Source organism: Palaemon carinicauda, chromosome 15 (genome assembly GCF_036898095.1).
Source record: "Palaemon carinicauda isolate YSFRI2023 chromosome 15, ASM3689809v2, whole genome shotgun sequence".
NCBI lineage: Eukaryota > Metazoa > Arthropoda > Malacostraca > Decapoda > Palaemonidae > Palaemon > Palaemon carinicauda.
This window is the reverse complement of record NC_090739.1, coordinates 135,914,383-135,940,679: the sequence shown is the minus strand read 5'-3', so window position 1 is coordinate 135,940,679 and position 26,297 is coordinate 135,914,383. Positions and strand designations below refer to the sequence as shown.

At 41.1% G+C, this 26,297-nt stretch overlaps 1 protein-coding gene across 3 annotated transcripts in view; it reads left to right on the top strand.

The window, feature by feature from the left end:
* The window catches only part of Syx5 (syntaxin 5), a 30,002-nt gene extending 5,504 nt beyond the window's left edge, over nucleotides 1–24,498 (top strand). For all 3 annotated transcript variants that reach the window (XM_068388731.1, XM_068388729.1, XM_068388730.1), the window contains 6 exons: nucleotides 3,287–3,445; nucleotides 10,387–10,850; nucleotides 11,630–11,685; nucleotides 14,202–14,452; nucleotides 22,613–22,962; nucleotides 24,262–24,498. In XM_068388731.1, coding sequence (XP_068244832.1) covers nucleotides 3,305–3,445; nucleotides 10,387–10,850; nucleotides 11,630–11,685; nucleotides 14,202–14,452; nucleotides 22,613–22,962; nucleotides 24,262–24,421 — 1,422 coding nt within the window. In that variant the 5' untranslated portion in view covers nucleotides 3,287–3,304 and the 3' untranslated portion in view covers nucleotides 24,422–24,498. The remainder of the gene's footprint in view (nucleotides 1–3,286; nucleotides 3,446–10,386; nucleotides 10,851–11,629; nucleotides 11,686–14,201; nucleotides 14,453–22,612; nucleotides 22,963–24,261) is intronic.
* Nucleotides 24,499–26,297: the final 1,799 nt, after the last annotated feature.

Genomic DNA, 26,297 nt, shown 5'->3' with positions numbered 1-26,297 from the left:
CAAATTGCTGGAGGGTTTTCATGAGTCCTCATGTCTCTGTATCAGACCCATTCGAACTATTGTTAGTTTTGGCAAAGCAAGTAGGGAAATTGCATTTCATTTTCTTTGTCACTGAAGGATAGACGATCTCAATTGCCTTGGTTTAGCAGTTCTTACATCACGACTTTTCCTTCAATACAGTATGAGTGAGAGCTCCTGAAGTGCTGTTTTATTTTCTGGCTTCATGGAACAATCGGGTATGTTCTCCTAGGAGGGAAACCTCCCCCAACCCCGAAAGGAAGCACACAAAGCCAGAATATCAGATATATCTCATGCAACCTTCACAGCCGTATATCCATTGGAATATGCCTGCATGTTTTGAGATACGTTTTCATGTAGACTTGTGGTAGCTGTGTAGCTTATCTAGTTCCTTACATGACAAACAGCATCTCATCTAAGATAACTGTTGCCATATTAGGATACGAGGTTGATTGTCATACCCTTTTCCTTCCCCTCCCTTAGAGTGTAACAGTGGCTCTGTTATTTGCTGGGTCTGATGTTGATTTGGGTGAGCTTCCATACCAAGCATCTGTTGTAAAGTATACAACTCAAATATAGAAGTATAGAAGTATCTCCCTTGCCCTCCATATGAGGGAGGAAGGATGGATAGTGCAAGATATAATACGTCTAATTACCCTCACATTGTGATATATCCCTCCGAGTATATAGGTTCTTCCTTGACTGTCTGTCAGCAGACAGAAATGTAGCCCAGCCCACTTCTCTCTCAAGTGTTGGGAGGTATTAAGAATTAACACGCCAGCACCTCTATCAGGTCCGAGTGTATTGATATCCCAGGATTTTAAACCAGCCAGTATTGTTATAAGGGGTCTTCCCTCTCAAAAGATAAGTCTCCAATTAATGGTTGAGGGTTTGTATTCATGTAGGACCAAATCAGTTACAATTACAATGTTTTTAGGATCTTTCCTTATTCCTTCCTTACTGAAGGAAGAGTCGTAGTGTCTCCCGCAAAACATGAAGGTAGATCATTCTGGTCTCTGCTAGTAGCCTCTATAGGCAAGAGATGAGGAAGGGTTGGACTCGTGACTGCCGGGTTTCTAGATCCTAGCCACGTGCTCCTAAACTGAGGCAATAGATTTCTTTTACCTTTCAGGAAGACTAGCAATGCCTAAAAGCTATGCTGTTTTCTATTGGTTCTTGCTTTCCCTGTGCTGCCCCAAGTTGGTAAAGTCCTTTTTTGTTCTCCAGCTTTAAACAGTTCTGAGGAGGTGAAGCATACCATTGCACCCTACCTATGTTCCAGCTTAGATATTGACTGGAGGCTCACCATGGAAGTAATTTCCTTGTTGGCAGGCTTAAATACCGAGATGATGGTAAGTTCAAACCTGAGTCCTTCTATTGATGACCCTGGAGTCAAGGGTCGAAGCAATGGGATCAATAGGCCAAGGGGAAGGACTTGTTTCCATGTGTGCATAAAATCTCTTCTGCCTAGAGAGTACTAGGGACAGAATTTTGTTAGAAGGGCCTGCTCAGAGATGATTACCTGTTTTTCTAGAATCTTGCACATCTGCATTCTAGATTGCTTCAGGAGCCATTTGAGACAAGGGACATTCTTAGGTGGGTCTTGAGACGTGGGCCCCAAATAAGCAGTTAATGGAGGTCTTGCCCGCTTTGACTGCAGCCAAAGAAGCTTTCCCCGAGTCGTTCATTTGCCTGATAATGGCAAGGACCTTTAAGGTGGTTGATTCAAATTCAGGGTTTTCTGTTTCCACTGGAGCAGGCCCTGAGTTACGAGAAGTTGGATGTATGTCTTTTGACTTGTTTCTTGAAAGTGGTAGAGTGGGTCGAAATGATACACGGGTTGTCGAGGTTCGTCTCGTTTCCTACCTGGTTATAATACAGACCCTGGCTTATATTCCAATGAGGTGGCAGCCACAGCCAAGGATCTCTTCCTTAGCAGCCTTAGAGGTGCTCTTTGATCCCGTGTGAGTGTTGGTTGACTGGTTGAAGACCTGTCCTGCTGAAGGCTTCATGCCTTAATTCCACGAGGACCTGTGGACCATCTCATCCATAGGTTGCCTTTCTAAGGTTGAGGAATTTTTTCGGTCAAGACTGATCACGAATGGGAGATCAGTCGCAAACAGGGAGATTCTTTCTAACCAGTAAGTTTTTATGGGTATGGGAATAAGCATGTTCTGGCACTTGTCTTTTCTGGTGAGGGTGAGAGTCCAGGTGAGTGCTTGCGGCCGGGGCTGCACTTGGCCACTCAAGCGAGTGAGTGCATAGGAGAGTGTGAGTGCCAGGATATTACTTTTCACTAGGTGAGTGCAAAGTTTGCTATTTTGGCCTTAGGATGCTGGAAAACAGATAAACGCGCTTGTTCATAAAACGTGTGCATGCACAGCAGATGAGTATTCATGTGAGGGGTTCTCGCAAACGTAGAGGTATCAATTTTTTAGCCTTGATTGAATGTACAATCACAAAAGAAGGTGAGCATAGAAGGGAAAATGGCAGTCCTTTCATCTTGACTGGCTGTGAGTGAATAGGTAGATTGTGTGGCTTCCCTGCTGATGGCGATTACTCTCCCAGAAAAGAGATTCCAGTAACTCTGTGAAGACCCAGCACCACCAGCGAGTACAGGCTAAACAAATATCAGTTATTTACAGTTATCGGAAAACTGCAAAACCTTTCTTCGTAAATATCCCTGACACAGCAAACTGCCAACAATTATCTGAAAGAAAAAACGAAAGATTAATACGATCGGTTGATGGTGTGAGGAGTACATCTGTAATTTCAGGCATTTGAAAAAGTGGCTTACAAAGTGTGCTTTCAGGTTTCCCCCTTACCAGCTGCTAACGATAAACATCTTGTTATAAATTTTAAAAGCCACGCCTGCTTTTACTAAAAGACAAAGAGTTTTTATCCTGTGGGAACAAATACCTTTATGGGACACCTAGTGAAGAAAAATGCAAATACGGGGGGTTGGCTAATTTTGAAAACTATTACTGTACTGCATAACATTACATTTGTATTTCTTTTCTGTTGCTAAGAAAATGCTTAAAGCAATAAAATATGAGTATTTGGGTAAGACTTGAAATAATTGTTTATATGAAAAAAAATTTTTCTAACCAGTAGCTATGATATTTTAATTTTGAGAATGTACATATTGGATTGAGCTTTTTATAAGAATGAAAATTAATGGAGAGTTGATAAAATGTTTCAGGTTAAAGCATTTCTAAATATGAAATTTGCCGTTCTTTTGTACAACATGAGAATTTGTGTCTTACAGAGTCTATAGTTGTGTGTGATGACGACTCGAAGGAGGCGTGCAGGGTCTGAGTCGTACGTGGAGGAGTTGCCGGTGCCCGCGACTTCCGTGACGGAGAGTAACTTGCAGAGACAGTCGCTGTTGAATTCACCTCAGGCCTCGTATCCTAATTCACCACAGGTGAGTCTTTCAAATTTTGTTACTGCATAGGGAGTCACTTTGAAACCCAGACATAAAGTAGAGGTTTGTTCCTAGGTGAATACAAACCATTTGTCTTATATCTAGGAGATGATTTCAGCACAAGATAGAATGACCATTGAATGCAAGCAAGGTAGTTGGTTAACAATAGGTGTGGCAAGTGGGAAGCCTTACCCATGAGCTTGTCAGCAGCTGTGGCAAGTGGAAGTCCCCGCCCACCAGCTTGTCAACAGGTGTGGCAAGTGGAAAGCCCTACCCACCAGCTTGTCAACAGGTGTGGCAAGTGGAAAGTCCTACCTACCAACTTGTCAACAGGTGTGGCAAGTGGAAAGCCCCACCCACCAGCTTGTCAAGAGGTGTGGCAAGTTAAAAGCCCCACCCACCAGCTTGTCAAGAGGTGTTGCAAGTGGAAAGCCCCACCCACCAGCTTGTTAACAGGTGTGGCAAGTGGAAAGCCCCACCCACCAGCTTGTCAACAGGTGTGGCAAGTGAAAAGCCCCACCCATCAGCTTGTCAACAGGTGTGGCAAGTGTGAAGTCATGTCCACTAGCTTGTCAACAGGTTTTGCAAGTGGGAAGCCCTGCCCACCAGTTTGTCAACCGGTATGCGAAGTGAAAGGCTCTGCCCACCAACTTGTCAACCGGTATGCGAAGTGAAAGGCTCTGCCCATCAACTTGTCAACAGGTGTGGTAAGTGGAAAGCCCTGCCCACCAGCTTTGTCAACAGGTGTGGCAAGTGGAAAGCCCCACCCACCAGCTTGTCAACAGGTGTGGCAAGTGGAAAGCCCTACCCACCAGCTTGGTCAACACCTGTGGCAAATGGAAAGCCCCACCCACCAGCTTGTCAACAGGTGTGGTAAGTGGAAAGCCCTACCCACCAGCTTGTCAACAGGTGTAGCAAGTGGAGAGCCCTACCCACCAGCTTGTCAACAGGTGTGGCAAGTGGAAAGCCCCACCCACCAGCTTATCAGCAGGTGTGGCAAGTGGAAAGCCCCACCCACCAGCTTGTCAACAGGTGTGGTAAGTGGAAAGCCTTACCCACCAGCTTGTCAACAGGTGTGGTAAGGGGGAGGTCCCACTCACCAGTTTGTCAACAGGTGTGGCAAGTGGAAAGCCCCACCCACCAGCTTGTCAACAGGTGTGGCAAGTGGAAAGCCTCACCCACCAGCTTGTCAACAGGTGTGGCAAGGGGAGGTCCCACCCACCAACTTGTTAACAGCTGTGACAAGTGGAAAGCCCTGCCCACCAGCTTGTCAACAGGTGTGGCGAGCGTTAACCCCTACCCACCAGCCTGTCAACAGGTGTGGCAAGTGGAAAGCCCCACCTACCAGCTTGTCAACAGTTGTGGCAAGTGGAAAGCCCTACCCATCAGCTTGTCAACAGATGTGGCAAGTGTGAAGTCCTGTCCACTAGCTTGTCAACAGGTTTTGCAAGTGGGAAGCCCCGCCCATCAGTTTGTCAACAGGTATGCGAAGTGAAATTCCGCCCACCAACTTGTCAACAGGCGTTGCAAGTAGAAAGCCCTGCCCACCAGCTTTGTCAACACCTGTGGCAAGTGGAAAGCCCCACCCACCAGCTTGTCAACAGGTGTGGCAAGTGGAAAGCCCCACCCACCAGCTTGTCAACAGGTGTGGCAAGTGGAAAGCCCCACCCACCAGCTTGTCAACAGGTGTGGCAAGTGGAAAGCCTTACCCACCAGCTTGTCAACAGGTGTGGAAAGCCCCACCCACCAGCTTGTCAACAGGTTTGGCAAGTGGAAAGCCCTACCCACCAGCTTGTCAACAGGTTTGGCAAGTGGAAAGCCCTACCCACCAGCTTGTCAACAGGTGTGTCAAGTGGAAAGCCCCACCCACCAGCTTGTCAACAGGTGTGGCAAGTGGAAAGCCCCACCCACCAGCTTGTCAACAGGTGTGGCAAGTGGAAAGCCCCACCCACCAGCTTGTCAACAGGTGTGGCAAGTGGAAAGCCCCACCCACCAGCTTGTCAACATGTGTGGCAATGGGGAGGTCCCACTCACCAGCTTGTCAACAGCTGTGACAAGTGGGAAGCCCTGCCCACCAGCTTGTTAACAGGTGTGGCAAGCGGAAAGCGTCTACCAGCCTGACTAAATCATACCACTTTTGACTTTGTCTGCAATCAGTATAGACTACATGTTACTGCACTGTTAGGTCTGTTTCTTGTTTTGATTTTTAATGTTTTATGCTTTCCTTCAATTCCGCCCCACCTCCAACGGTGTGGGAGTCAACAATATGAACATTGTACAGTATTATTAAAAGTGTTTTCATCATTTTTTTTTTTTTTTTTTTTTTTTTTTTGTGTGTGTTTGTGTTTGAGAGAATTATATCAGAACTGGTGTCCTTTGTTATACTGTATTATATATATACATAGCTTAACTACATAGCATAATTTAATAGGCTGTCCTGAGCCACGATTGAGATTTTTGATGACGTGAATGCAATAATAATCCAAATGTACGTCAGTTTTCTTCTGCTTGCAAAAGGATTTTAGTACATAATGATATGCAAGATGTGCTCCGAGGAAATTATACACTACTAGAATCAGTATTTATATTGACAGTGTCAAGCAGTATTTTAAAGTGCTTTTTGTATTTTATTTTGTTTCTCTTATTGTAATGTTTTGCTGTCAATAAAAAGAACTTATACAAATAAGTTTTTCTTTGATTCTAGAAAAATTTTTTGTATAAAGACAGAAAGTGAGAAGTGGAGACTACTGGCTACACGGATTAGTGAATAATAGATGGCCCAGGGCATCTCCACCCTAAAGCAGCCCTTAGATATGTCCCCAGCTGTAGTGGGATGGCTTGCCTTGCCCATTCAGTATCCATATTCCATCAGATTCTGTTGCTAACTTACTCTCTAGGTTCTATGTCTGAACATGCAACAATAGTGGAACTATCCTGGATTTTTGCACTGTCTTGCACGACATTGCACGAGTCATTGTAGGAATGGTGCTCTCATCTATTCATGCACCCCTCTTAGCTGAACTGATACTTGTCAGGCTGCGCTCGATAGACTTTACTCCATTCCCAGCCTCCTGAGAGGAAGCCATCGTGCTCTTGGTGACTCAAAGGACTTTTTTTTGCGCCTGCAGTCATTCCAAAAGCGTTTCTTTCGTTCCTCAGGTATTCGCACATATGACTGCTTTATTACAATCTGAGGATTGTGATTGAGGAGAGTCTAATCTCACTCCCAATAAATTTGATAGATGAAATATAAGTTTGTTTTCATCATAGATTTTTATCTCTTGGTTTCTTATCGCTGAGGTATAATAGATGTTATATTAATTTGGGCTTTTTAATCTTTTGATAATTATCATTTATGAATTTAGGTAATTTATAACTTATATACTATTATATATACTATATGCTCCCCGCACTCTAGTTTTGGGGTGTTTGAATGTGCGTTGATGTAGTACGATAGAGAGTGAAAGATGTGAAATTGGAAGTATGTTTAGGAATAGAAGGATGGATGTATTGGCCTTGTGTGAGACGAAGATAAAAGGAAAGGGTGAAGTGATGTTTGGTGAAATGTCTGGTAGAGTGTCTGGGATTGAAAGGGGGAAGAGCGAGAAAGGGTGTGGCTTTATTGCTGAGTGAATGGATGACAGGTAAAGTAGTGGAATGGAAGGAGATATCGTCTAGGTTAATGTGGGTAGAGGTTGGGTTGGGTAGGGAATGTCGGGCGTTTGTCAGTGCGTATGGGCCAGGTAGTGAGAAAAGTGAAGAAGAGCGGAATGAGTTCTGGAATGAATTAACTAGGTGTGTAGAAGGACTGGGTAGAAGGAATTATGTAGTTGTCATGGGTGACTTAAATGCTAGAATTGGCGCTGGAGAGGTAGAAGGTGTCATTGGGAAGTATGGCATACCAGGTGAAAATGAGTGGTGAGAGACTGGTAGATGTGTGTGTTGAGCAAGAGATGGTGATAAGTAATAGCTTTTTCAAAAAGAAAGATGAAAATAAGTATACATGGGTAAGAGTGGCAAATGGAAGAGTAGTAGAAAGGGCATTAATGGATTATGTGTTGATAACTAAAAGAATGTTTGGAAGATTGAAAGACGTGCACGTGTTTAGGGGTATGGCTAACGGTATGTCTGATAATTTTTTGGTGGAAGAAAAATTCGTTGCAGCAAAAGAGTGGGTGAATAGAGTAGGTGGATTTAAAAGGGAGGTAGTGAGGGTTGAAGAGCTAATAAAACGGGGGGTAAAAAGTAAATATCAGGAAAGGTTGAAAATGACATATGACGAAGTGAAAGTAAGAGAAACTGGCAATTTAGAGGAGGAGTGGAAGTTAGTAAAAGAAAATTTTGTTGGGATTGCAAGTGATGTGTGTGGCAAGAAGGTTGTTGGAGGCAGCATGAGGAAGGGCAGTGAATGGTGGAATGAAGGAGTGAAGGTAAAAGTGGAAGAGAAAAAGAGGGCTTTTGAAGAATGGCTGCAGAGTAATAGTATAGAGAAGTATGAAAAATATAGAGAGAAAAATGTGGGAGTAAAGCACAAGGTACGTGAGGCAAAGAGGGCAGCTGACCTGAGGTGGTGGGGTCAGGGATTGGGTCATTCATATGAAGAGAATAAGAAGTAGTTTTGGAAAGAAGTGAAGAGAGTAAGGAAGGCGGGCTCAAGAATTGAAGAGACAGTGAAAGATGGAAATGGAAGGTTGTTAAAAGGAGAGGAGGCAAGGAAAAGATGGGCGGAATATTTTGAAAGTTTACTGAATGTTGAGGATAATAGGGAGGTAGATATAATTGCTGTTGCAGGTGTTGAGGTGCCAGTGATGGGAGATGAGAATGAGAGAGAGATTACAATAGATGGAGTGAGGAGAGCACTAGATGAAACGAGAGTAGGAAAAGCGTCTGGTATGGATGGTGTGAGAGCTGAGATGTTGAAGGAAGGGGTGTGACTGTACTTGAATGGTTGGTGAGATTGTTTAATGCTTGTTTTGTGTTGTCAATGGTACCAGTAGATTGGGTTTGTGCATGTATTGTACCACTATATAAGGGTAAGGGAGATGTGCATGAGTGTTGTAATTCAAGAGAGATTAGTTTAAGCGTAGTTGGAAAAGTATATGGTAGAGTAATGATTAATAGGATCAAGGATAAAACAGAGAATGCAATCTTAGAAGTACAGGGTGGTTTTAGAAGAGGTAGGGGTTGTATGAATCAGATTTTTACAGTAAGGCAGATATGCAAGAAATATTTAGCAAAAGGTAATGCGGTGTATGTTGCGTTTATGGATCTGGAGAAAGCTTATGATAGAGTTGATAGGGAAGCAATGTGGAATGTGATGAGGTTATATGGAGTTGGTGGAAGGTTGTTGCAAGCAGTGAAAAGTTTCTACAAAGGTAGTAAAGCATGTGTTAGGATAGGAAATGAAGTGAGTGATTGGTTTGGTGAGAGTGGGGCTGAGACAGGGATGTGTGATGTCGCCGTGGTTGTTTAACTTGTATGTTGATGGAGTGGTGAGAGAGGTGAATGCTCGAGTGCTTGGACAAGGATTAAAACTGGTAGATGAGAATGACCATGAATGGGAGGTAAATCAGTTGTTGTTTGCAGATGATACTGTACTGGTTGCAGACACAGAAGAGAAGCTTGGCCGATTAGTGACAGAATTTGGAAGAGTGTGTGAGAGAAGGAAGTTGAGAGTTAATGTGGGTAAGAGTAAGGTTATGAGATGTACGAGAAGGGAAGGTGGTGCAAGGTTGAATGTCATGTTGAATGGAGAGTTACTTGAGGAGGTGGATCATTTTAAGTACTTGGGGTCTGTTGTTGCAGCAAATGGTGGAGTGGAAGCAGATGTACGTCAGAGAGTGAATGAAGGTTGCAAAGTGTTGGGGCCAGTTAAAGGAGTAGTAAAAAATAGAGGGTTGGGCATGAATGTAAAGAGAGTTCTATATGAGAAAGTGATTGTACCAACTGTGATGTATGGATCGGAGTTGTGGGGAATGAAAGTGATGGAGAGACAGAAATTGAATGTGTTTGAGATGAAGTGTCTAAGGAGTATGGCTGGTGTATCTCGAATAGATGGGGTTAGGAAAAAAGTGGTGAGAGTGAGAACGGGTGTAAGAAATGAGTTAGCAGCTAGAGTGGATATGAAGGTGTTGAGGTGGTTTGGCCATGTTGAGAGAATGGAAAATGGCTGTCTGCTAAAGAAGGTGATGAATGCAAGAGTTGATGGGAGAAGTACAAGAGGAAGGCCAAGGTTTGGGTGGATGGATGGAGTGAAGGAAGCTCTGGGTGATAGGAGGATAGATGTAAGAGAGGTAAGAGAGCGTGCTAGAAATAGGAATGAATGGCGAGCGATTGTGACGCAGTTCCGGTAGGCCCTGCTGCTTCCTCCGATGCCTTAGATGACCGCGGAGGTAGCAGCAGTAGGGGATTCAGCATTATGAAGCTTCATCTGTGGTGGATAATGTGGGAGGGTGGGCTGTGGCACCCTAGCAGTACCAGCTGAACTCGGTTGAGTCCCTTGTTAGGCTGGGAGGAACGTAGAGAGTAGAGGTCCCCTTTTTTGTTTTTGTTTCATTTGTTGATGTCGGCTACTCCCCAAAATTGGGGGAAGTGCCTTGGTATATGTAAGTATGTATAACTTATATGATTTTTAATTCTGTCTTGTAGTTTTTAAGGTGATTAATCATAATGTGTGAAAGTGTTCCAAGATAATTGTAGATTATTTATTTTATTTTTTTGGTGTTAATGACTGGTTGTCACAGTGTCGGATAATGTTCTATCAATCAGTCTGTTAATTCTAGCATAACCCAACTGATTTGAAGGGTATTAGCAGTGCTGTAATAATATATAATTTTGTTTATTATCAATCTTATGGGAGAACCTTTTAAAAGGTTATTGGATTGTGAATAGGTTTTGGAAATTCATGAGTGTTTATAAGTGAAACTTTGTCTTCTTAACAGGTTGCCAGTGCTATAAGTGAAAGAGGTGTTTGGGGAGCTCCTGTAAGTGTAGCAGGCGATCATGCGTACTATAAGAAAACTGATACCTTTAAGCCTTCCACTGGTGTAAAGAATATTGTTGAGACCCAAAACCTAAGTTACCCTGGACAGTTAAATTCCAACTTTAATGGGACGCTAACTATTAGTGAAAATACTTATCCCCTGAATAATAGTAGAGTGGATGGTCAAAGTTACACTTGGAGCAGTGATAGTGGTAATCTGAATAATAAGCAAAGCTTCGGTTATCCTACGTGGTCATCTTTCGGCGACATAGAAGATTCGGAGATGGCGTCCCGCGACCGCACTCAGGAGTTCGTCCGGATCGTTAGGTCTCAGCAGGGAAGTCAAACCAATAATCTTCTCCCTCAGAATAGCAGACGTCCACGAGATTTACGGCAGTATACAGATTTTATGCAGAGATCAAAGTAAGTGCTTGAAGTGATTTGGAAATTCTTTTTCTATGAAAATTAAATATTATCAGTAAGAGCATTGTTCAATTCAGATGTAATTTGAGAAGTAGAGACTAGATTTGCAGGTTGAAGTCAAGGATTGATATACTTTTGGACAAAAGCAATTATGTTTTTCTGATTATTCTATAATGATTATATTGTAATCTATTGCTACTTTTTCTCAAAAATATTTGATAAAATTATCAGTAATAGCATTGTTTAATTCAAATTTAATTCGAAAAGTAGTGACTAGATTTGCAGGTTGAAGTCAAGGATTGATAAATTTTGGGATTAAAGCAATCATGTTTTTCTGATTATTCTATAATAATTTTATCGTGATCTCTTACTATTTTCTTTTCCTCAATCATTTATGTTGTTGAATTTTAATGTGTATCAGTTGGCAACCTTGGCTTGGCTTGTAATACAGTAATTCCTTTCATACATAATTTGATATGAATATTTTTAATGTCTCAGCCCTATTTGATATGAATATTTTCAATGTCTCAGCCCTATTCCATCCTTAGTTATTGTCCGAAAACTTCTGGCTTTCTCTTACATAGCCTTAAGGATTTTGACGCCTTTTTGTTGATCAAATATATATTTGGTACAGTAATTTATTTTAGCAGCGTTTATTTGCTCGACAATTTACAATGATTAAAATGATTTAATGTTTAGCATATTTTGTTAGAAATTAAACAATATTGTGATTTTAAAGTGTAAATTATTAAATATAATTCGTTAAACATTTTTTATAGGTTAATTGGAAGGAATATATCCAGCACTTACGCGAAGTTGGAGAAATTAACCCACTGTAAGTTGAGGAGCCTTTGTATTTCCTATAAGTTGTGTATTGTAATTTAGTTGTAAAGAAATGCTTTCAATTTATTGCAACCGATGTGGTAACATCCCTGACTGGTGAACACTAGACTGGGGTTCGAGTTATATTCAAACTCGTTATTTTCTTTGGTCGCTGCAACCGCACCATCCTTGTGAGCTAAGGGAGGCCTATAGGTTTATCTGCTGAGTTCTCAGTAGCCATTGCCTGGCCCTCATTGGTCCTAGCTTGGGTGAAGAGTGGCCTTGGGTGCCGATCATATTTATATATGGTCGGTCTCTAGGGCGTTGTCCTGCTCGATAGGGCAATGTCAATGTCCCTTGCCTCTGCCATTCATGAGCAGCCTTTTAACCCATGAATCATAAGTTGCCTTATCTATCGTGAGATGATTTTCTGTCGCGTCCCCGAAATATTTGAAACAAGCACTCCAGGCTGGCCTGGTTCCATTGTTTTTGTCATACCATTGTGACAAACTTTGTCATTTTTTTTTTATTTCTAATTTAGTTTTCTCATTAGAAACATCTCTCTATAAATTCTATTTTATCAACATTACGTCTAAAGCTGAATAATTTCCCGTTTTCTTTCTTTTCAATAGACTTTTCAATAGACTTAGCTCCTAGCTAAACCATGATACAATCTAGCGGTTAATGGCAATAACTGATGGCTTTGGCAAGCCATACTCCTAGTCTTCAGTTTATGTGTCGCAATTGGCTTGGCAACAGGACCCTAGTCTTATAGTAGAAGAGAAATTTGCAGGGCATCAGCATTTGAATACTGTATTGGATAATCTGACTTCAGAAAAAAATTGCTTCATATGAAGCTTCAGAAATATAGCAGCCTTTTTTGTGTTTTTGGATTAGCCGAAAAGAATAAGGATGTGCCTCTCTGTTTGGTGAGAAAAAATATTCATTGGTATCTTATATTTTTAGTAGTTTTGTATGCAAATAGGATTGATACAGTAATTGCTCAATTAGGTACCGAGATTCAAAGTGACACTTTGAGGTAAATTTCTAGGGATACCCAAGTTTCCTCGTTTAAAACAGTAGCTTCAAGGGCCTTAATTGTCTCCTTTAAGGAACTACTTTTGTAACAGTGGTAAAACATCAGGATTCCATTCTATTGGAAAAAATTGCTAACTGAACTTGTAGGTCTCATCAGAAAACGCTGACGGTCCTTCCCTTTAAATCTCAGGAGGAGGAATACTCTCACTTTTGTGACATTTACAAGAGCCTTCCCTATAGATGGGTGGTAGTCATAGCCGAAGAAGGTTACCAGATTCCTCTAGCCTCTAATCTTTCCCTTGTGCAAGGAACTACAATACCCATTTCCGAATAATTTAGCACAAAGGCACAGATTTTGAATCTGGAAATTTTTAAACATCTACAAAAAAGATGTGATAGAAGTTTTGAACCCTGCTCCAGGGTTTTACATTGGGTTATTCCCATTCTCCAAAGCATCAGGGGTGTGGGGAAATGTTTGAGACCAGTTCTAGATGTCTCAAACAGTTTACAGTTTTCATAAAGTATTCCATGGAAACTCCCTTGACAATTCTGGGGGCAATAAAGAAAGATTTTATATTTTCGATAGCCCTTACCAATATATATTTTCATTATTTGTCTCGATTCGAGGAAATACTGTACCTAGTTTTGTCAACTGGTTGAAAGTTTACCAATATAAGTGTCCATGTTGTTAGTCTCAGAACAGCCTCTCAATTGTTTACCAGGATGGTAGCACCGCATTTCAAGATTGTTAAGAATTCTGGGGCTGAGAGTTTTGTTATACCAGGACTGTTGGCTTCTATTTTTGAGCGATACCTGGGAAACGATTCAAGTTCAACACAGTATAAATACAGTTGTTAGCTACACTCGGCAAGAACAATAAAATATGGTGGTCCAAAATGAATTAAGAAAGGTCACAACTGTCATATCTTCTTGGAAGTATAATAGTATGTCCAGGCAGTGGGAGATGGCATTTTTACTTCTAAGAATAGATCTCGGATTCTTGATGGGAGGTGAACATCAGTCATATTGTGAAGACTACTGTATTTAGTCCCTATGATTGTGAGGCTCTCGATAAATGAGTTCCAAGCCTCTCCAAAGCCTGAAATAAGTGTGGCACATACATTTTGGCCAGTGTCCTTGGAGAGAGGGTAAGTTATGATGGTAGTGGAATTTTTTAATTTATTGTGGAAGATGGTTAGATTAGATTATCTTCATCTTAATAATGCATTTTATATTTTATTGATATTTACATCATACATATTAGAGATTTGAAATTATTTTGTCTTTACCAGTAATATTTAGGGTTTTTAAGATTGTCATATATTTTGTGTCGGTATTTTATCATTTATTCTTGATTGAGTACACTTTAGTGTCAGTGAACTTAGCTGTTGGGATGCCAGATAACCTTGTGTAAATCAAACCCAATCCACATATGCATGCAAATTTTATACATTACACAGGTCCAATAACTATGGTATGTTTACTTTTCAGTGGCCAAAAAAAGATCACTTTTTGACGATAGCCATGATCTTGAAGTTCAAGAACTAACTGGTATAATTCGCCACGACTTGACATCTCTCACCAAACAACTAACCGATCTTCGTAACCAGTCTCGCGTAGCCAGCCCTAATGGAACTAGTGCTCACCTTCAGAAACATTCTTCCAATTTGGTTGGATCTCTTCAGACCAAAGTTGCTTTCATCACACAGAAGTTTAAGGATATTCTGGAAGTTCGTACGGAGGTAAGAATGGTTGGAATCGTCTTTTCACTTGAAATTTTCTACTTTCCATATTGGTACTAATTTCTGTCCTACATTGCTTGATTTGTTGTGTGTGTTATTTCAAACACTGCGATAATATTTTGATGTATAGTACATTAGTTTTAAAAAATGAAACATGGTTCATTGGAGAAATATACTAATAAACTTGAATTAGTCTTCTTTAATTAATCACATTTATTATTATTACTTGCTAAGCTACAAACCTAGTTGGGAAAGCAGGATACTATAAGCCCAAGTGCCCCAACAGGGAAAATAGCCCAGTGGGGAAAGGAAACAAGGAAAAATTAAATATTTTAAGAACAGTAACAACATTTAAATATATATTTCCTATATACAGGAACTATAAAAACTTTAACAAAGCAAGAAGGGAAATTAGATAGAATAGTGTGCCCGAGTATACCATTAAGCAATGGAAAGGAAAAGAAAAGAAAGGTGCGTTTTTTTTGTAAAAAACCCACATGTCAATATTATGGAACTGCCAATTATAGAAAAGGAATGTCGTTCTGACTAATGCTCTGGCCATATCTTTGCTTCTTGTTGATGACTCCTCCACCAAAAATTATCAGTCTTTGGTTGTACATACATCCAGTGTTTGCAAGGTGAAACCTTTGATTCCAACTCCCACGATGCCAGAGGTTTAAAATTCTGACTGTGTAAATGAAAATGTAAAAGTTTTATAACATGAATTATGAAGACCTTATTTTTTATCTTTTAAGACTTCATTCCAAGGCCATTGTACATATACCTGTCGAATTTAGGAATCTGTACTTGTGCTTTGGTAGACATAGTTGTACTCGAAAACAAGCATAATAGCCACAATGAAATTCTGATTGCACTTTGCTAGCAAAACTGAGGCAGAGGCTCCTACTGTTAGTGTGATGTACCCTACCATCATTCCAACAGTACAGGATTATTTAGCTGCATGTGATCGTTTGCTTTGCATGACTACGCACAACATTCAAAATTTATTTTCATTATTTGTTTTTCAAGGTATGGTACAGTAAGTATTTCTTTTCATAAACTAAAAAAATAGTAAATCACACAATGATAAAAAGAGGAGTATCTGTATGTTTTCAATATTAAACTTACCCGATAATCATGTAGCTGTCAACTCCGTTGCCCGACAGAATTCTATGGAGGGATACGCCAGCTATCACAATACTAGAAGGGGGTGTACTTACCAGCGCCACCTGTGGCCAGGTACTCAAGTACTTCTTGTTGACACCTCCTCAATTATTCCTCTGTCGTGCTTCTGACAAGACGTTCTGGGATACGCTTATGTTCTTGGAGTATTTTCACGACTTTGGTGAAGTATTTCTCTTTGATTTCGGCTGTCGCTTTACTGGAAACTTCTATTTTAGCTTAGTTAGCTTTTGGAATTAATTTGATTAATTTTGGTGACGAAGAGAGTATGAACTCTCGTTCACCTTTCAATGGCCGACCCTTCCCTTAGACGGAAGTGTTGGTGTCTAAGAGAGTATAGACTCTCTTTCTTAATTTTGCTTAACAAAAGTTATAGATTTATTTTATATCTCTCCGCCTTTTATAGGCCTCTTCGATTAACTTCCTTTTATTATAAACTTATTAAAATTAATTTTTATATTTGTTTATATTCGACCTTCCTAATAGTAGGCGGTCTTTTCTTGGTACCGAAGTTAATTATCGTGAGCCCGTCATTTCGGTTTTACCTGTTAACATATTATGCTATTTTAAGGTCTTTGAAAGAATTTCTTTGATAGTCTCGTACTTTTTCAAAGTTGAACTAACGTTTTGTTTGTCTCGGCAGTTGTTGACGTTCAGAACGTTTCAACTTGCACTCTATCGTTACGATAGAGAAAGAATGTTCACGGTTTCACATTGCAGTAAGAGTAACCGTGTCTAGCGTTTTGTTCATTCTTTCTTAACTTAATGGTTTTGATCCTAATAAGGAACTTTTCTTTTTGGGAAATATTTCAGTTTTTTCCTTTAACAATAATATGTTTTAACGATATATATGATTGGGCTCTTCTCTCAGGTTCTAAGTCAAGAGAGAGAGAGAGATAGAGACGGAGGGAGAAAGAGGATAAACGTTTCCCTCAAGCCTGCCAGGCGTACGAGTAACGTCGTTATCGTTTTGCTCTTATCCCTAGTCTCTTTAGGGGAAGAAACTAAACGTTTCTAGAGTGATCTAGTGTTTAGTCTCTTTCCAGCCACTGAATTTTCTTTCATTAGATTTTTCTGTTACATTGTAATTCTGTTTTCGCAATTACTAACTTTTGAGAAGGATAGAATTGCGTGTTTCAGGTACAAACCACTTAAAGTTTCGAGTTCAGTGAAATAAGTGCAAACAGAAATCAAAGTGATAAGTGATTGATGTCAGTGTTATGCGTGAGGGTACTTTTGTGCGCGCCAGTCGTCCTCCCAGTCCGGGACCTCTTGCAAGCTCCCAAGCCCAGGGGAGAAGCAATGTCGAAGGGCAAAAGGGTTCGGCAGGCCTTGATCGGCGCACAGAAGTATCCTCGGTGGTTGTGGGCGTGTCTTACCGAGACCGTCACTCCCACCCGCAGACGATTGAGCCCTTATTTTGCTCGTCTGCAGAAGAGATTTAGAGGAGAAAATAAAGGCAGAGTAACGCTGGTCTCAGGTCTCTAGACCTCTTAAACGTAAAGTACAGACCTATGCCAGACGTACGAAGTAAAGTTCAACAACCCGGATGCAGTCATTGGGTTAGCTCTGACTCTCCTCAGTCATCAGTTTGTCGGGCTGAGAGTGCGCCTACACTCCCCCCCGCCTTTGCTCGCTCCGCCTGATCGCAGTACCACCTGCCAGGCGTACGATGTTGTGGACTCTACTACAGTCCATGCAGCACAGCTTTCGGACCTGATGCGTGAGTGTCGTGCTGAGAGTGTTGCACCTCCTCCTCCTCCTCCACCGGTGGTGCACCAACCGCCTGCACCCGTTCAGCCTGTGCTGCACCCGCCTGCACCGGTGGTGCACCAACCGGCTGCACCCGTTCAGCCTGTGCTGCACCCGCCTGCACTCGCTGCACCCAGTCGCAGCACCATCTGCCAGGCGTACGATGTTGTGGACTCTACTACAGTCCATGCAAGCACAGCTTTCGGACCTGTTGCGTGAGTATCGGGCTGAGAGTGTTGCACCTCCACCTGCACCCTTTCAGCCTGTGCTCAACCCGCCTGCACTCGCTGCACCCAGTCGCAGCACCTTCTGCCAGGCGTACGATGTTGTGGACTCTACTACAGTCCATGCAAGCACAGCTTTCGGACCTGTTGCGTGAGTGTCGGGCTGAGAGTGTTGCACCTCCACCTGCACCCGTTCAGCCTGTGCTCAACCCGCCTGCACTCGCTGCACCCAGTCGCAGCACCTTCTGCCAGGCGTACGATGTTGAACCTCTTTCTGTGTTCGCTGTTCCCAGTGTTGTTCAGCCTCAGCCTTCTTTAAGGCAACCTTCGGTTTGGGATCAGGAGGATTACTCCACTCTTCCTCCTCCTCCCCTGGCTGCTCCACCGGTGGTGCAACTCTCGGTGGAGGTACAACCTCTTCCACCTGTGAGTCAGTCTCCTCAGCTGCTGCACCGAGCTCAACCCGTGCACCCTGTTCCTGCGCCTCAGACACCTCTGCTTGCGGGAACTTTACCTTGTTCTGCGCAACCTCGGTCTCTTCACGCTCCACTCATACCACAGGAACAGGAACTTTCTGCACCTTCCACTGTTGTTGTTCCAGCTCGTTCTGACTCTGCTGTTCAGCATACCTTACCTCCATTTTCAAACCATGGCAAAAATATGAATCATGAGTTATGAATGTAAGGTAAACATTATGTTGATTTTTAAACCCCATGCAAGCATGCATAAAGCACTCTAGCACTGGTCATGGAATTTCTAAGAATGTTAAACGCCATGCACACGCTCTGCTTTCCTTACAGCAGGCTCTGCTTACAGCAGGCTCTGCTTACTACATGCTCAGCATTCAGCATGCTCTGCATTCAGCATGCTCTGCATACAACATGCTCTGCATACAGCATGCTCTGCATTCAGCATGCTCTGCATACAACATGCTCTACATACAGCATGCTCTGCATACAGCATACTCTGCATTCATCATGCTCTGCATTCCTTACCGCATGCTTCTCAACATATCTTGGGTTGTTGCCAACTCACTAGACTGTCAAGCAGTTTCATAACGTTGCCTTCTAGTCTGCTGCTTTTGCACCAATGAACCCTCACTCAGAGAACTTAGCTTTTCTAGGATAAGGTCCCTGTAGATGAGAAAGTTCTTTTCTCCCTCCTTCTGATATTCCCTTGAGGACTCTGTCATTTGGAGGGAGCCTTTAGCTGCATAACCTCTTATGGACTTTTATTTAAGCATAACATGCTTACAGGGAAGGTAATGGTTCCACTTCAGCCGCTAATCCCGTCTGTTACCACACCTGCTCCCATAGACCTTGAGCTGTGTTGCATGACATGCAGTCCAAGCTTAGTCCTTGTTAGAGGATTTTTTGTTTACGGAGTCAATGTGTCACGGGGAAGACGTTCAACAACCAACAGAAGGGACTTATTGTGACGCAGTGCGGCAACCTCAGCAACCCGTTAAGGAGTTGTCTGTACGACCCAGATAGTCTAGACAGATTCGGGTTGTCACTGTACTTCCTCGCTTGCCCATGATTGACAGTTTACAGACTGTGCAGCAGTATCATGATCTTGTGTCCGGCTCCGTCAGACGACTGGCTTTTAAGAGCTCCCACAAGTCGTCGCTGTCTGGAGATTTTCAAATGGACTATGGATCTGACCAAGGAACTGGGCCTCCTGGTCAATTTTGAGGAGTCTCAGCTCGTTCCATCCCAGACCATTGTTTCCTTGGGTATGGATCTTCAGAGTCGAGCTTTTCGGACTTGTCCGTCGGCCCCAAGGATCTTCCAAGCCCTAGAATGCATCCAGAGCATGCTGAGAAGGAACCGATGCTTAGTCAGGCAGGGGATGAGTCTAACAGGGACACTTTCATCGCTGGCCCTGTTCATCGAGTTAGGGAGACTCCACCTCCGCCCCCTTCAGTATCATCTAGCTGCTCGCTGGATAAAGGACATGACGCTAGAGACGGGCTCAGTTCCTGTTTCCGAAGAGATGAGGTCTACTCTAACGTGGTGGAAGAACAGCATTCTTCTCAAGGAAGGTCTACCTTTGGCTGTTCAGACCCCCGACCACCGTCTCTTCTCGGACGCATCGGACACGGGCTGGGGTGCGACACTGGACGGACAGGAATGCTCGGGAACATGGAATCAGGAGCAAAGGACACTTCACATCTATTGCAAGGAGTTGTTGGCAGTTCATCTGGCCTTGATAAACTTCAAGTCCCTCCAGCTTAACAAGGTGGTGGAGGTGAACTCCGACTACACCACAGCCTTGGCTTACATCTCCAAGCAGAGAGGGACTCATTCGAGGAAGTTGTTCAAGTTCGCAAGGGACCTCCTCATTTGGTCAAAGATCGAAAGCTCACGCTGGTAACGAGGCTCATTCAGGGCGATATGAATGTCATGGCAGATCGCCTCAGCCGTAAGGGTCAGGCCTTCCCCACAGAGTGGACCCTTCACAAGAATGTTTGCAGCAGACTTTGGGCCCTGTGGGGTCAGCCAACCATAGTTCTATTCGCTACCTCGATGACCAAGAAGCTCCTCTTGTATTGTTCTCCGATTCCAGACCCAGCAGCAGTTCGCGTGGATGCCTTTCTGCTGGATTGGTCCCATCTCAACCTGTATGCATTCCCGCCGTTCAAGATTGTCAACAGGGTACTTCAGAAGTTCGCCTCTCACAAAGGGACACGGTTGACGTTGGTTGCTCCCCTCTGACCCGCGAGAGAAGGGTTCACCGAGGTACTGCAATGGCTGGTCGACGTTCCCAGGACTCTTCCTCCTAGAGTGGACCTTCTGCGTCAACCTCACGTAAAGAAGGTACACCCAAACCTCCACGCTCTTCGTCTGACTGCCTTCAGACTATCGAAAGTCTCTCAAGAACTAGAGGCTTTTCGAAGGAGGCAGCCAGAACGATTGCCAGAGCAAGGACGACATCCACTCTCAGAGTCTATCAGTCTTAATGGGAAGTCTTCCGAAGCTGGTGCAAGGCCAATGCAGTTTTCCTCAACCAGTACCACTGTAACCCAGATTGCTGACTTCCTGTTACATTTAAGGAACGTAAAATCCCTATCAGCTCCTACGATCAAGGGTTACAGAAGTATGTTGGCAGCGGTTTTCCGCCACAGAGGCTTGGATCTTTCCTCCAACAAAGATCTACAGGACCTCCTTAGGTCTTTTGAGACCTCAAAGGAACGTCGGTTGTCCACTCCAGGCTGGAATCTAGACGTGGTCCTAAGGTTCCTAATGTCATCAGGATTTGAACCGTTCCAATCAGCCTCTTTTAAGGACCTCACATTAGAAACTCTTTTCCTCGTGTGCTTAGCAACAGGTAAAAGAGTAAGTGAGATCCACGCCTTCAGCAGGAACATAGGTTTCACATCTGAAACGGCTACATGTTCCTTGCGGCTCGGTTTTTTTTGGCTAAAACGAGCTTCCTTCCCGTCCTTACCCTAAGTCGTTCGAGATCCCAAGCCTGTCCAACATGGTGGGGAACGAACTAGAGAGAGTACTTTGCCCTGTTAGAGCTCTTAAGTACTATCTAAGAAGGTCAAAACCATTACGAGGACAATCAGAAGCCTTATGGTGTGCTATCAAGAAGCCTTCTCTACCAATGTCTAAGAACTCAGTTTCTTTCTACATCAGGCTTCTGATTAGAGAAGCAAATTCTCATCTGAAGGAAGAAGACCTTGCTTTGCTGAAGGTAAGGACACATGAAGTGAGAGCTGTGGCTACTTCAGTGGCCTTCAAACAAAACCGTTCTCTGCAGAGTGTTATGGATGCAACCTATTGGAGAAGCAAGTCAGTGTTCGCATCATTCTATCTCAAAGATGTCCAGTCTCTTTACGAGTACTGCTACACCCTGGGTCCATTCGTAGCAACGAATGCAGTAGTAGGCGAGGGCTCAGCCACTACATTCCCATAATTCCATAACTTTTTAACCTTTCTCTTGAATACTTTTTATGGGTTGTTCGGTCGGCTAAGAAGCCTTCCACATCCTTGTTGATTTGGCGGGTGGTCAATTCTTTCTTGAGAAGCGCCGAGGTTAAAGGTTGTGATGAGGTCCTTTAGTATGGGTTGCAGCCCTGTATACTTTAGCACCTTTGGGTTGATTCAGCCTCCAAGAGGAACGCTGCGCTCAGTAAGGAAGACGAACTTAAAAAAGAGACAGAGTAACGGTTCAATTCGACTTCCTTACCAGGTACTTATTATTTCATTGTTATTTGAGATAACTGTTATATGAAATATGGGATACTTAGCTATCCTTTAATCTTGTACACTGGTTTTCACCCACCCCCCTGGGTGTGAATCAGCTACATGATTATCGGGTAAGTTTAATATTGAAAAATGTTATTTTCATTAGTAAAATAAATTTTTGAATATACTTACCCGATAATCATGATTTAATTGACCCTCCCTTCCTCCCCATAGAGAACCAGTGGGACCGAGGAATAATTGAGGAGGTGTCAACAAGAAGTACTTGAGTACCTGGCCACAGGTGGCGCTGGTAAGTACACCCCCTTCTAGTATTGTGATAGCTGGCGTATCCCTCCATAGAATTCTGTCGGGCAACGGAGTTGACAGCTACATGATTATCGGGTAAGTATATTCAAAAATTTATTTTACTAATGAAAATAACATTTTTCATTTAATCAAGTCTCAGAGCTAATTTGCTCAAACTCCCCATGTAAAGATATTCGATAGAAGTGGACTAAATGTCTGTCCCTTAAGTCTTTAATTTTGTTTAGTTTTTAAAATATTTTATTTTAATTGTTAATTATTTCTCAGATCGTTTGTTTATTTCTGTATCTCCTTTCCTTACTGGGCTATTTTTCCGTTAGATCCCTTGGGCTTATAGCATCTTGCTTTTCCAACTAGGGTTGTAGCTTTGCTAGTAATGATAATAATAGTTATGCCTGAATTTATCCTTAAACACTAGGTTAGTAAATATGTAATGTAATTTCTTCAATGGAAAAATCACTTTTAACGTTTTTTTTTTACAGAACCTTAAAAAGCAAGCAGAACGGCGTGACCATTTTACTGGCGGTGCTGTGAGCGGAGAGCTTCCTCCTGGTGCAATATCTGGGCATCACCATGGCTCAGTCCTCGTAGCCGACGAAGCTTCGGCCTTTTCAACAAGTTTAGACTCTAGTAGAAGTAATGGGGAGGTTGTCATTAATTTTGGTAGTGGGGGAACTTATCATCAACAGCTACAACTCATGGAAGAGCAAGACACTTACCTACAGAGTCGGGCGGATACGATGCGAACAATCGAGTCTACCATTGTAGAATTAGGTCAGATGTTTACCCAGCTAGCTACCATGGTCAAAGAACAGGAAGAACTGGTTCATAGGTACGTACAGTATAAGGATTTGGTTTACTGAAAGAAAGGTGTACATGAATTTGTAATATGTTTTTCATTAATTGTTTCTTGGTGTAGTTTTTAGAAATTTTTCAACATTTACATTTCATTATTTATTACTTCTTTTCTTGGGTAAAAGGTTACTATTATATCTGGAATTCCGTTATAGGGTACTCCTTTTATCATATTTTTAATCAGGGTCTATTTTTCCACTATTAATAATGTTTTGGCAGCTGTTAGTTAATGGGGAGGTTTATTCGTTAAATAGCGTTGTGTTGGCCTATTGGAAACTTCCCTGCCTGGCGATCTGGTTAATTTGGGTTCGAGGCCTGCACAAGCTTGACAGTTTGTTATAGTGTATGGAACCTCATCACCCTTGTGAGCTAACGATGTATGGTTTGGGGGAGCCTATAGGTCTACCTACTGAGTCATTAGCAGCCATTGCCTGGTGCTGGATTGGGGTTCAAGCAGCCATTGCCTGGTGCTAGAATGGGGTTCAAGTCCTGCTCAAGCTCTATAGTTTCTTATAGTGTCTGGAACATCACCACCCTTGTGAGCTAAGGATGGATGTTTTGGGGGATCCTAAATGTCTACCTGCTGAGTTATCAGCAGCCATTACCTGGCCATCCCTAGTCTTAGCCTGAGTAGAGAGGGGGTCTTGGGCACTGATCATATGTATATATGGTCTGTCTCCAGGGCATTGTCCTGCCACCTGGAGCATTGTCATTGACCCTTGCCTCTGCCATTCATGAGTAGTCTTTAAATTTTGTAAACACTTTTTATTGTAATTTTAGACTTTTCTTTGATGCAGCAGTCTTTGTAAAACTGCATTTTTAACAAAATTGCCCTACAATAGTAATTAAAATACCCAAAGTTTAGAAATGTATCTTTAGATCAAAATTATTTTTCATTTGAAGACGATTGACATTCACAACCATAGCCATCAGTTTTTGAGATCCATTTTCTTTTCCTCTCTCAGTATATGATTTTTGACATTGGATAATACCCACAGGCTCTTCAAATGGAGTTTGAAGTTATTGAGTCATGATAGTTATTTAATATAAAATGGAGGTTTTATTACCGATACTCAACGAATTTTACACATATGTTAATCAAATTAACAAGTCTCCTTCAAATTGAATTAATTAATTTTGAAAGTTCCGATGTAACAATAATTTCCCCAAAAGTTTTCTCATATTGAATACAGTACTGTGTTTTGTTAAGCTAAAATCATTTCTATATAATATCATGTATTGAAATTATTGGTATGAATTCTTTTCCCCTAAACAGGATAGATGCCAACGTCGAAGATGCTGAACTGAACGTGGAAGCGGCTCACTCAGAACTTCTCAAATATTTCAAATCCGTGTCTTCGAACCGAATGTTGATGATAAAAGTTTTTGGCATCATGATTGTATTCTTCGTTATTTTTGTAGTTTTCATGGCATAGAGTTCAGGTGTCTGGTTTGGTAAGGTACCTTATACTTGTGTCTACAGTGTGTGATATATATATATATATATATATATATATATATATATATATATATATATATATATATATATATATATATATATATATATATATACAGTATATATATATATATATATATATATATATATATATATATATATATATATATATATATATATATATATATATATATATATATATATATATATATATATTTATATATATATATATATATATATATATATATATATATATATATATATATATATATATATATATATATATATATATACACACACACTGGCTATACATACATACAAATATATAAATGTATATATCTACATAAATATATTTATATACTGTATATATATGTTTGTGCGTGTAGCAATCTCTTCAAACATGTGATAAGCATAGAACACGAATTTTAGCCACAAAAGGAAAAGTAAGAACACTTGATTGGAGTTAGTGCCTTCCTCTTGTTGACATCATCGGAGTTGCAGCGAGAATAAAAATACAAGAAAATTGTATTTATCAGGGAACGGGGGTCCTTATGCAATCAGTATTTCTATGACCAGAGTTAAATCAAAGAGGCAGCAAAAACATTATCAACAGAACCCCTAGAGACAGCTATCATATGCTTTTTGCTTCTTTTAGATATGTCTTTAGGGTTTTGGCCAACATAAAGTAAATTACATTCTGAACATAGAATACTATATATAATTTTATTGTTATTTTGAGACTTATTTGAGAATAGCTCTTGAAATGATAATAATGTGGTATATAGTATTCCTGGTACAGTCTAATCTAATCTATGTCGCCCACACATCTGACGGCATATTTGAAAGAACCAAATAATATCGGTATTAATTTTTTTGCGGCTGATTGCCTCGACTCAGACTCCCTTTTACGGGCTGTCTTAGCCTACCAACCATCGACTCGGGTCATGAAATTAGATGGTCAAAGAGTGAGACTGTAATCCTTATAAATGTCTTTACCCAAAGATATATTGTGCAATTCCTATTAATTACACTTACCCAAAGTCAGAATTTAAACCATGACCTATTTTCCTGGGTTATCCTCTTTTCTCAAATTTAACTTATTTGAGTTATCCAAACACTGACCGCATAGGTACCTCTTTTCTCTTATGAGTATGATGTTATTGTATTTTTTATTCTTATTGTGAGTCTGATGATGTCAATAAGATGAAAATACCAACTCCAGTCGTCTTTAAACGTTTCCTTTCGTAGGTGCATACATACATACACGCTATACAATACACTCTTTCTATTTGAATGATAGTAATTTTGCAGGGACCTCCTCATTCAGCACTTAATTTTTTTATTCAAACAGGAAGTAAGACGGTCCCTTCGAAAACTAAGATATTAATTATTTTTGTGTGATTTTGTGGGTATAATATACATATACAGTAAATATACACACATTATATATATATATATATATATATATATATATATATATATAATATATATATATATATATATATATATATATATATATATATATATATATATATATATATATATATATATATAAAGATAATTGAATCGTCTAAAAAATTAAAAAAAGAAATGTGAATGGAAACCATAGATAATATTACTGGAAATTACATAAAGATATATACCATAATATACCGTAATGTAGAAAAAATACTTATCAGTTTAATAAGATTTTGCATATTCAGAAAGAGTGACCATAAACAAATAAAAAAGGGTAAAGGACCTTAAAGCTGTTTTTAACTGACATGTCACAAACCCTACGGAATAATGGTAATTTTACTGTAAAACTCTTTCAGTGCAATGGTTTTTATGATGTTATGTGCATCTTTACTTTTATT